General features: G+C 40.0%; 1 protein-coding gene across 1 annotated transcript in view; it reads left to right on the plus strand.

Annotated features, from left to right (window-relative positions):
* neb (nebulin) overlaps positions 1-12,814 on the plus strand; it is a 361,674-nt gene that overhangs the window by 203,280 nt on the left and 145,580 nt on the right. The window contains exons 79-84 of the mRNA XM_068036260.1: positions 291-395; positions 2,696-3,007; positions 5,037-5,240; positions 5,349-5,453; positions 5,963-6,067; positions 12,127-12,438. Coding sequence (XP_067892361.1) covers positions 291-395; positions 2,696-3,007; positions 5,037-5,240; positions 5,349-5,453; positions 5,963-6,067; positions 12,127-12,438 — 1,143 coding nt within the window. The remainder of the gene's footprint in view (positions 1-290; positions 396-2,695; positions 3,008-5,036; positions 5,241-5,348; positions 5,454-5,962; positions 6,068-12,126; positions 12,439-12,814) is intronic.

Genomic DNA, 12,814 nt, shown 5'->3' on the forward strand with positions numbered 1-12,814 from the left:
AGATAAATTGGCCATTGTAAATTGCCCCTAGTGTAGGTAAGTGGTAGAGAATGGTGGGGATATGGTAGGGAATATGGGATTAATGTAGGATTAGTATAAATGGGTGGCTGTTGGTTGGCACAGACTTGGTGGGCCAAAGGGCCTGTTTCAGTGCTGTATCAATAAATAAAACAATGCCTGTGTGAAGTTGTGACCTACTGTACCAGACTTTATACCAATTCAGCCGTACTCATTCAATCAAACTGCACTACTGCGGTTATGAAACAATTGCTACTACTCTTCCTTTACAGAAACTTTACAAGGAGGGCTGGGAAGATACGAAGAAGGCCATTGACTATCGTGTTGACGCTATTGCCATCCAAAATGCTAAAGCTTCCAGAAACATTGCAAGTGACGTAAGTACAAAACGTTTGACTGAATCTTGAAGTCTTTGTGGATGTAAACCCTTGTTACATCATGTGGACCATTCATAAAACTGCAACAGCCATTTCTAATAGATCCACAAGGAGCTAAAGCTCACAAAAATCACCAACCTAAGTTAGACCCATTCAATTCCATTACTATTTTCTCAGAATTGAGTCTTATTTAAATACTGAAATTCTAAATGCCAAATTTATTCATTGCAATTTTATGGGAATTAATAACTTTATTCTCTCTATCATTGGCTTGAGGTTTGGCTAAAACGGATTTTGTGATAAGGCAGAAGTTTGTCATAAGCGTTTGTTGTAGTGATGTTTGACTGCTGTATTGACAATTGTAAATTGTGTCATGGAAAATTGGGTCAATTGGACTGGCACATACATTAATAAGAGCCACCCTCATACTGATAAATATATATTAGTACCCTTTGAAGCTGCCAGTTTCAGATGTTGTCCTCTCCGATATTACAACTGAGAATTATTAGATCACTTATAAGAAAATGGGTTGAAACAGACCACTGTTGCAAACTACTGCACTTGTAATGTACCAGGTATAAATGGAGCTGACATTAGCTTTTATCCAAATTTTTAACACCATGCCAGTTTCTGCATCTGGCTTGCCTGTCCTATTCAAATCTGGTTGATGGCATCTACAAGGGTTTTAATATGGAGCATAGAGGAGCTCTTTCATGTTACATCACTTAAATAGCATTGATTTGAGGCATTGTTATTCCGAATTTGCATCATTCAATTCTGCGAAACTTTACAATATCACTGAATGAAGTAGCACTAAGTGCAGGAGTAGACAATCTTATCCGATTGAATTTTTAGACTGCTTCATGAAACAATGTAATTTAAACAAAAATATATATGATATAGGGATGAAGAAAAATGTGACAATATAACTGGAAATGCAGAATTCCATGGAAATCAAGCCAAATTGAGTATGATCGAAGAGGTGATTCTTTTGAATTGTATCATTGTCCATAATGTTTGACTTCTTGAAATAGAAGCTCAAGCATCAGAATAGAATTCACACTTTTGGAATTTTGTAATTAAATGAAGCAAAACTAGATAAAAATTGTCATGAAATATCACAAAATAGCTAGTCCATGAAGTAAAAACAGTGCAGAAAAAGGGACTAAACAAATATTTTTATAATTTAAAAAAATTATTGTAGTATATATCCTCATTGCTTAATTTAAAAATTTAATTTAAGAATAATTTATAATCTGATAGTCTTAGAATACAAGCAGAGCTGAATTAACTTTTCAATTTCACTCCAACATAAAATGAATATGTGAAATAAGAGACCTGGGACTGATTCTTAATACCCAAAACAGGGTGGGTTGGTTTCATGTCAGAGGTTAAACTACAAAAAAAATCAGAAACATGAGCCCAAATGGCCTCAAACCCATACACTTCTGGTTTTAATGGAGGTGGGCGAAGGGCAACAACAATTCACTCACGGGAAGTGGGTTGGTGATTTAAATATTGAAGTGAGGGTGCCTACCCTCATTTTAGCAGTCATTCCACTTCTTAATTCATTTTGGCTGGGTTTCCCAGCCATGAGGAAACCTGGCAGCTGAAAGGATCACAAAATTGTTACAGCGCAGAAGGAGGCCATTCGGCCCATCGTGTCTGCACTGGCAGGAGATGTGAAGTGTTGAATCCACGAGTTAAGTGCCTTTTACAGTGCTGCTTGTAGGCAAGGAGGATCAGGAGTGTTACCTCCCGGTCCAAGCAGCTGCCCAGATAACCTTCCCTTACTGACCACCATCAGACATCCTGACCATCTTCTCCCCACCAACTACCATCTTCTCCTCACCGACCAACCGCTGCCTCTACCAACCACCACTGGAATTTCTCTGCTCCCCACTGCAATCGGACCACCCCAACAATTAGGACCGCCCTCGTGATCAGGATCCTCCAGTGGGAATTGGGCACCCCCCGAACCACCTCCAGACTAATCCCCACCCCCCTATGCATTATGCTCCTGCCCCCACTACAATCAGGGACATCCCCAACAATCTCTCGCTCCCCCACTATACTTACTTGTTCCCTTAGGCTCCGGCCTTGAGAAGCTGGCTTCTTAAGTGGTAGTTTAAAAAGTGCAAGATATTCAGGAATCTCGGTCTTCTGGATTTCCCAACTTCACAACAGCACCCGGTCCAACATGGAACTCTCCTCTGGGTTAAAATGCAAGCCTAACTAACATTTCTACTTCAGGTTAAAATACCACTTGGGATTGTTATGTTTGTGCCATTTCTCCTCAGTATTTATATAAAGAAATCTATCGCAAGCAACTTGGCCACCACATTGGATGCCGTGACATTAACGATGACCCCAAAATGGTTTGGTGCATGCATGTGGGCAAGATGCAGAGTGACAGGGAGTACAAGAAGGACTTTGAGAAAACTAAGACCAAGTTCAACATGCCTGTTGACATGCTGGACATCCTGTTGGCCAAGAAATGCCAGACCCTGGTTAGCGACATTGACTACAGACATTACCTGCATGAGTGGACCTGTCTGCCAGACCAGAACGATATCATCCAGGCAAAGAAAGCCTATGATTTGCAGAGTGATGTGAGTATTAATATAGTTCCACTTCAGTAAAAGTATTTATTCAGTTATTAATTATTAAAAATAAGTAAATTCAGGAGATATTAGCAGCATTACTTAATTTATTTTTCTGCAGAGCTAAGGGAAGGAAATTAAGTCTTGAAATTACACCATGGGTTATTAGCACACAAATGCTTAATGCACTTGTCTGAAATCCCTCTGAGTGACATTTTAGCATAGACATCAACACTTGAAAAATAAATGGGCCAAATCATATTGGAAGCAAATCTCAGACAAACTGTTGAAACATTCATGCATTAGTAATCCCAGAACAATTGAGTTCCTTGAAGCAAGGCTATCAAACGTTAACAGTGATGGTGACAGCTGCGGTTGGGTAAATGCATGTGCAGATGGAGTGGGCCAACAATCAACAACATCAGTAACAGCAACTGTATTTAATTAGTGTCTTTAACACAGCCCAAGACATTTCACAGGAGCCTTATAGTATCATAGAATGGTTACAGCACAGAAGGAGGCCCTTCGGCCTGTTGAATCCATGCTGGCTCTGCAACAGCAACTCATTTAGTCCAACTCCCCAGCCCTTTCCCTGTAGGCCTGCAACATATTTTTCTTCAGGTGATGATCCAAACCCCAATTGAAATCCACACTTGAACCTGCTCCTCCACACTCTCAGGCAGTGCATTCCAGTTCCTAACCACTTGCCGCCTAAAAGTTTTTCCTCATGTCGCCACCATAGGTTCTTTTGCCAATCACCTTATATCAGTACCTTCTAGTTTTCAACCCTCCCGTCAATGGGAACAATGGGAGATTTGATAGAGGTGTTCAAAATCATGAGGGAGCTACACAGAGTAGATTGGGACAAACTGTTCCTGTTGGCAGAAGGGTTGAGAAGCAGAGGACACCAATTTGCAATGATTGGCAAAAGAAGCAAAGGCGGCATGAAGAAAAACATTTTTACTCAGCTAATGGTTAGGATCTGGAATGCACTGCCTGAGAGTGTGGTTGAGGCAGATTCAATCGAGGCCTTCAAAACAGAATTGGATAATTATCTGAAGAAATAAGATTTTCACAGCTATGTGAGACAAGGTGAGTTGCTCTTGCAGAGAGCTGGCATGGACACAACAGTCCGAATGGCCTGTAATCATTCTATGATTTGTGATTCTATCTACTCTTGCGAGACCCCTCATTATTTTGAACCCCTCTATCATATCTACTCTTAGCCTTCTCTTCTCTAAGGAGAACAGCCCCAGCTTCTCCAACCTATCCACATAACTGAAGTCCCTCATCCATTGAATCATCTCTTAAATATTTTCTGCACCCTCTCTATAGGTTTCACATCATTCCTAAAGGTTGGTGCCCAGAATTGGACACAATACTCTAGGCGAGGTGTTTTATAAAGGTCATCATAGTTTCCTAGCTTTTGTAACCAATGCCTCTATTTATAACATCCAGGATCCCGTATGGGATTTTAACCTCTTTCTCAACCTGCCCTGCCACTTTCAATGAGTTGTACACATATACCCCAGGTCTCTCGGTTCCTGCACCTGCTTTAGAACTGCACCCTTTATTTTATATTGCCTTTGCTTGTTTTTCCTACCAAAATGTATCCTTCACAGACCTCATCAAAGAAAATTTGAAACTGAGGCATATAAGGACATACAAGGACAGATGATCAAAAGCTTGGTCAAAGAAATAGGTTTTAAGGAATGTCCTAAAGGAGGAGAGAGCTGTCGAGAGGCGGAAGGGTTCACTGATGGAATTCTCGAGCTTGGGGTCTTGACAGCTGAAGGCACAACTACCAATGATGGAGTGATTAAAATTGGGGATGTGCAAGAGACCAGAATTGGAAGAGTGCACAGATCTTTAAGGGTTGTAGGCCTGGAGGACGTTACAGTGATGAAGTTTCATGTATTTTACTGACCGATTCCATTGACTATTGTAATTGATCCCATTTTAAGTGCAAATATCTTCTGATTAATCTAACACCCAAATCATTGTCTGTGGCCTATGTTTCCCTGACTTTTCCTTTTAGTTGTTGTACAAGTCTGATTTGGAATGGATCCGTGGCTGTGGATGGATGCCCAATGATTCTATCGATGTTAAGAAAGTGCAGAGAGCCCAGGAAATCCTCAGTGAGCAGCTCTACCGTCAACCTCCTAATAAGCTCAGCTTCACCAGCATTGTTGACCTTCCCAGCATAGTCCAGGCTAAAATCAACTCGGACCTACTGAGTGATGTAAGACACCTAAGATCTATCAATATCTTAAACATTCTTGTAAACTTATTTTAAAATGATGGTGTGTTCAGTGCACTTTGATTTTTTTCTTTGCTTGAAATATCATAGAGAAGATACAAAGAAAACTGGGAGAAAGACAAGGTACAGATTCACGTCCTTCCAGATACACCAGCCATTTTGTTGGCTAAATCCAATGCTGCCAACGTTAGTCAGGTGAGTGTAAAATATTTATTTGCAGTAAATATAACATAATTTACTGTTGAATTCACCAGTAAACAAGAGATGTTTTAGGCAATGTTCATTTAATGGCTGTATGTGCAGTTTTTTGTAATCTTTAAGGAGGAGTGATGTGTGACATTGTGTTAAGGTACACAAGCAAATATTTACCACAAAATAGAGTGAATTTAGCTGTCCAATTAAAACATTGCTATGATTTACCATTACTATATTAATGGAGGTATTAATTTGTTCTTTTTAAATGGATTAAAATTTCAGATAAAGGACTTTTGTATAAATAAACTAAGTGCTTGTCTGCTTATCCTGAGAAGCACTACTTGACCCCAAAAGTCTGCTGTATTGGCTGCTTAGTAACGATTAGGCCAGAGCAAAAAAAAACACCTGTGTGAAGTTGTGACCTTACTTTATACCAATTCAGCCATTCTCATTCAATCAAACTGCACTACTGTGGTTGTGAAACAATTGCTGCTACTCTTCCTTTACAGAAACTTTACAAAGAGCACTGGGAAGATGCAAAGAAGACCATTGACTATCGTGCTGATGCTATCGCCATCCAAAATGCTAAAGCTTCCAGAAACATTGCAAGTGACGTAAGTACAAAATGTTTGACTGAATCTTGACGTCTTTGTGAATGTAAATCCTTATTATATCATGTGGACTGTCCATAAAACTGCAACAGCCATTTCCAATGGATTCACAAGGAGCTGAAGCTCACAAAATCACCAACCTCTGTTAGACCCATTCATTTCCATTATTATTTTCTCAGAATTACTTCTTGTTTAAATACTCAAATTCTAGATAGCCAAAATTATTCATTGCAAGTTTATGGGATTTAATAACTTTATTCTCTCTATCATTGACTTGAGTTTTGACTAAAATGGATTTTGTGAGAAGCAAAATTTGGCATAAATGTTTGCTGTAATGATGTTTGACTGCAGTATTGACAAATGAGAACTTTAATGATAATTTGGCTCAATCTGACTGGCACACACGTTAATAAAGGTTGCCCTCAAAATGATAAATATACCAGTACCCTTTCTAAAGTAGCAATAAATGCAGGAATAGACAACCTTTATCCAAATGAATTGTTAGACTGCTTCATGATACAATTGTTATGACTGAGGTGGGAGGAGTGTACTGTATATTCTAGTTCCACTTCTCCACGGGTCACAACATATATTTAAATTTTTTCCCACTTACCGATAGTCAATCATAGACTCTATTTTTATCCCAGAATAAAACACACCAATCAGGGTTTTATAATAAACAACAAAATTATCAGTTTATTATAAAACAAATCTTAACCAGTAATGAAGTAAAGCTTAAACACACAGATTACACTATTAAAGTTCCCTTTTTACCTGAGCCCCTCACACTCACACACATACATACACCAATTAACTGGAAAAATAAAGGGGTTTTTGTTTTTGGAACTCTATTACAGACAAAAGAACACTTGGACTGAATACTTGCTCATTCTTGATGAAACAGCAGATGAGATATGTTGTCTTCCAAAACTGGCATACAGTCTGGCCTCCAAGTACGCATAGATGGGTCACTGGGATCTTTTAGAACAGTTTCAGGCGGCGTTGAGAATTAATTTAGCAGGCTTTTCTTCAAAGACAGGAGATGAGATGAGTAGACACAGTGGACTTCTCGAGGTCTTTTAGCGAGGTGCTGGAAATCTTCTCTCGTTCCTTGGGAATTCTCTTCTCTTAACCTTTTGACTTCCATCAATCTTGACCTGTCACTTCTTTGTAAACAACTTCTCCACGTGTCCAAAGTTTACTGTTGGTTTGTGACCTGAAAGTCAGGTGGTTTCCTGGAAAGGCTTATTGGTGTTGCTGAAAACCAAGTGGTTTCCCAGAAAGGTTTTATTTTCCTCACAAGACCTCTCAGTGCCCCTTTTAGAAAACATTTCCGGGGACTGTTTCTCAAGTGGACTTTATGACCCCCTTTGAAAACCCAAAATTTAACCCAAAACTTGTACATAAATCACAAAAGGTTAGCATGCAGCTACAGCAAGGAATTAGGAAGGCAAATGGAATGTTGGCCTTTATTGCAAGGGGGGTGCAGTATAAAAGTAGGGAAGTCTTGCTACAACTTTACAGGGTGCTGGTGAGACCGCACCTGGAGTACTGTGTACAGTTTTGGTCTCCTTATTTAAGGAGGGATATACTTGCATTGGAAGCAGTTCAGAGAAGGTACACTAGGTTGATTCCTGGGATGAAGGGATTGTCTTATGAGGAAAGGTTGAGCAGGTTGGGCCTATATTCATTGGAGTTTAGAAGAATGAGAGGTGATCTTACGAAACATATAAGATTCTGAGGGTGCTTGACAGGGTAGATGCTTCCTCTCGTGAGGGAATCTAGAACAAGGGGGCACAGTTTCAGAATAAGGGGTCTCCCATTTAAGATGGAGAGGAGGAGGCATTTCCTCTCTCAGAGGGTTGTTAAATCTTTGGAAATCTCTTCCCCAGAGAGCAGTGGAGGCTGATTCAAGACTGATTTAGTCAGATTTTTGATCTACAAGGGAGTCTAGGGTTATGTGGTGGCCGGCAGGAAAGTGGAACTGAGGCCACAATCAGATCAGCCATGATCTTATTGAATGTTGGAGCAGGCTCAAGGGGCCAAATTGCTTACTTCTGCTCCTATTTCTTATGTTCTTATATTTGATATAGGGATGAGGAAAACTGTGAAAATGTAAGTGGACTTGTATTATTCCATGGCAATTAAGCCAAATTGAGTATGATTGGAGAGGTGACTTTTTTGAATTGTGTCATTGTACCTAGGCATTGACTTCTTGAAATTAGAAGATATTGAGCCAAAATTCACAAAATCCATTATTGTAAATTTAAATGACAATAGCATTCTCAAATTTAGAAGCAGGCAAAGGAGGAACCTTTGTAATTAAATGAAGCAAAACTAGATAAAAATTGTCATAAAATATCACAAGGTATCTAGTCTATGAAGTAAAAGCAGTGCAGAAAAAGGGACTAAACAAATATTTTTATAATGATTTCAAAATATTATTGTCGCAAATATCCTCATTGCTTAATTTAAAAATTTAATTTGAAAATTGTTATTAATGTCTTATTTTTAAAATACAGAGTTAAATTAACTTTTCAAATTTTGACTGCAACATAAGATGAATAAACGAATAAAAATTATTAATGAGACATGGGGCTGAATCTTAATGCCCAAACAGGATGGGTTGGTGTTAAGACAGAGGTTAAATTATTTTAAAAATCAGATACAGAACTACAAAACCGCCACAAACCCATTCACTTCCAGTTTTAATGGAGGCGGGATGAGGGTGGTAACCAGTTCACTCATGGGATGTGGGTTGGTTGTTTAAATATTATGAGGCTGCTTACCTTTTCATTTTAACAATCATTCTATTTTGTACTTCCTTTCCACTGGGTTTACCAGGCCTGGGGAAACCCAATAGATGAAAAGAGGCAAGAAGACTTGAGTCCATGAAATAAGTAACTTTAAAGCACTGCTTGTGGGCCAGGAAGAGTAGGAGTGTTTTCTCCAACTCAAGCAGCTCCCCAATAAACCTCCCCTCATGATCAGTCATAGAGTCATTTACGACACGGAAGGAGGCCAGTCGGCCCATCAAGTTTATGCCAGCTCCTCGTGGAGCTATTCAGATAGATCAATTCCTCTGCTCAATCCCCGTGGCCCTGCAAGTTTATTTCCTTCACATGGCCATCCAATTTCCTTTTGAAGTCACTGCCTCTGTTTCCACCACTCTTGTGGGCAGTGAATTCCAGGTCATTAACACCCACTGCGTAAAAAAATTCTTCCTCATCTTCCCTCTGCATCTCTTGCCCAAAACCTTCAATCTGTGTCCTCTAGTCCATGTGCCATTAGTTAATGGGAACAGTTTTGCCTTGTCTAAGTTATCTAAGCCTGGCATAATCTTGTACTCCTCTATTAAATCTCCCCTCAAACTCCTTTGCTATACAGAGAACAAGCCAGCTTTTCCAACCTAAACTTGACTCTAAAATTCCCCCACCCCTGGAACCATCCTGGTAAATCTCCTCTACACCCTCACAAGGACCCTCACAGCCTTCCTAAAGTGTGGTAACCAGAACTGGATGCAATACTCCAGTTGGAGCCTAACCAGAGCTTTACAAAGTTTACACATAACTTCTCTGCTTTTGTACTCAATACCTCAATCTATGAAGCCCAAGATCCCTTATGCTTTGCTAACTACTCTCTCAATATGTCCTGCCACTTTCAGAGATCTGTGCACATGCACCCCCATGTCCCTCTGTTCCTACTCACTCTTTAGAACTGTACCATTAAGTATATATTGCCTCTCCCTATTCCTCCTACCAAAATTCATCACCTCACACATGTCAGTATTAAATTCCATCTGCCACCTAGCAGCCCATTCTTCCAGTCTATCTATGTCCTGTTGTAGGCAGTTCATATCATCCTCACTGTTTGTCACACCTCCAAGTTTGGTGTTATTGGAAAAATGTGAAATTCTACTCTGTATTCCATGATCCAAGTCATTTATATATAGCAAGAAAAGCAGTGGCCCCAGCATTGACCCTTGGGAAAAACCACTGTCTACCATCCTCCAGTCTGAAAAACAACCATTTACCATGACTCACTGTTTTCTGTCCTTAAGCCAATTTTTAAAATCCAATTGGACACTGTCCCTCCTATTCCATGAGCCTCAATTTTGTTAATCAGCATTTTATGTGGTACCTTATCAAATGCTTTCTTAAAATCCGCATAAACAACATCCAACGCATTCCCTTCATGAACCTTCTGTTATTTCATCAAAAATTCAATTAGATTAGTCAAGCATGATCTACCTTTTACAAATCCAAATCATACAAATCTATTCTTAATTAACTCAGACCTCTCCTTGTGTCTGTTGATATTTTCCCCTGATTATTGTTTCTAAAACCATACCCACCACTGATGTTAAACTAACTGGCCTGTCGTTACTAGTACTGTCCTTTCTTGAATAAGGGTGTCACATTTCCCACGCTCCAATCCTCTGGCATCTCCCTATATCAGGGAATATTGGAAGATTCTGGCAAGTCCTTCTGTTATTTCCACCACCATATCCTTTAGCAACCTGGGATGCAACCAACTGCACCAAGTGACTTATCTATCCTAAGCATAGCCAGCTTTTTTAGTACCTCCCCCCTCTCAATTTTTACCCTACCCATTGCCTCTACTCTCTCCATTTCTACTGATATTTTGTCATATTCCATTTCCTTAGCAAACACTGATACAAAGTACTCAGTAATAATATTAACCTTGCCCTGCACCTCTAAGCATATATTACCCTCTTTGTCCCTAATAGGCCCCACTCCACCTCTTACAACCTGCTTACTATTTACATGCCAGTCGAAGATTTTTGGGTTTCCTTTTATGTTGACTGCCATTCTATTCTCATGTTCTCTCTTTGCCAGTCTTATTTTCCTCTTCACCTCCCCTCCCAACTTAGTATATATGGCCTGGTTCTCACTTGAAGAATTTACCTGACATGCATCATACACCCTCTTTTTTGTTTCATCATAATCTCTATCTCCCTCGTCATTCAAGGAGCCATGTTTTTGGTTCCTTTACCTATCGCTCTTGTTGGAATGTACCTAGCCTGTATCTGAAGCATCTCTTCCTTAAAGATAAACCATTGTTCCGATACAGCTCTTCCCGTCAGTTCCATTTCAGAAATTCCTACCCGTCTTTACCCGTTAGTCTAAAATTATCCCAATCGATATTTGGGTCATTAAAATCCCCCCCATATCACCACTCTATAGTTGTTACACTTCTCTGTGATTTCCCTGCAGATTTGCTCCTCTAGCTCTCTCTCTCTCTCACTATTTGGAGGCCGCAGTAACGTGATTAGACCCTTTTTTCTTCTCAACTCTAACCAAATGGATTCTGTCCTTACCCCCTCAATGACATCTGCCTTTCCAACATTACAATGTCTTTCCTGATCATTGATGCCATCCCACCTCCCTTTTTTCCTCTCTATCTTTTCTGAAGACATTATATCCTTGTATGTTAAGTGCCCAGCCCTCACCATTTTTAAGCCATGTTTCTGTTATTGCCACTGCATCATATTCCCATACTGCTATTTGTGCTTGTAGCCCATCAACCTTATTCACCTGCTCCCACTGACCACCATCGGACATCCTGACCATCTTCTCCCACCCCAACCATTATTTTCTCCTAACTGACGAACCTCTGCCTCCACAAGCCACAATCGGAATTTCCTTACCCCCCACTGCAATCGGACCACTCCCGCGATTAGGAGTCTCTTTGCAATCAGGATCCCACACCAGAAATCGGGCATGCTCCAACCACTTTCAGACTAACCCTCCCCTGCAATCAAGACCACTATGATCAGGAAAACCCTCGACAACTTCTCTCACTCCCCCACTACACTTAGCTGTTCTGGTAGGCTGCGGCCAAACGAAGCTCACTTCCCAATCAATAGGTAAAAAGTGCAAGATATCCGAGAATCTTGTTCTTCTGGATTTCCTGGCTTCACAACAGCACCCCATCCAGCACGGAATTCGCCTTCAGGCTAAAATCCAAGCCACAATAACATTTCTACTTCAGGTTAAAATACCAATTGAGATTGATATGTTTGTGCCATTTCTTCTCAGTATTTATATAAAGAAATCTATCGCAAGCAACTTGGCCACCACATTGGATGCCGTGACATTAACGATGACCCCAAAATGGTTCGGTGCATGCATGTGGGCAAGATGCAGAGTGACAGGGAGTACAAGAAGGAATTTGAGAAAACTAAGAGCAAGATCAATATCCCAGTGGACATGCTGGACATCCTGTTGGCCAAGAAATGCCAGACCCTGGTCAGCGACATTGACTACAGACATTACCTGCATGAGTGGACCTGTCTGCCAGACCAGAATGATGTGATCCAGGCAAAGAAAGCCTATGATTTGCAGAGTGATGTGAGTAAAGATAAAAGTTGAAGTCGGTATTTTGTCATGAAATTTCACCTTGAATCATCTCTTCACACTGAAAGATAATATATAATTTTAATAAATATTGAAATAATTATTTAAAATACAACATTAATTCATGTGATGTAAAGCATTTCGCTGTAACAACTGTCTTTGTTTTGTGTCAATATGGAATAAATATTCTGCAATTACTGGTCAATTCAAAATTGTATTATTAGCATGACTAGAGCTCTGCAGATGAGGAAATGAGTGAATTGAGCTCATCCAGTATCTCAGAGTCTCAATAGATGTAGTGTCGGCCCTGTGACTAGATTATAAACTGGTCAGGCACTCGTATACAACTACTCCTTTCCACATAATGACT

Source organism: Heterodontus francisci, chromosome 7 (assembly GCF_036365525.1).
Source record: "Heterodontus francisci isolate sHetFra1 chromosome 7, sHetFra1.hap1, whole genome shotgun sequence".
NCBI classification, from domain to species: domain Eukaryota; kingdom Metazoa; phylum Chordata; class Chondrichthyes; order Heterodontiformes; family Heterodontidae; genus Heterodontus; species Heterodontus francisci.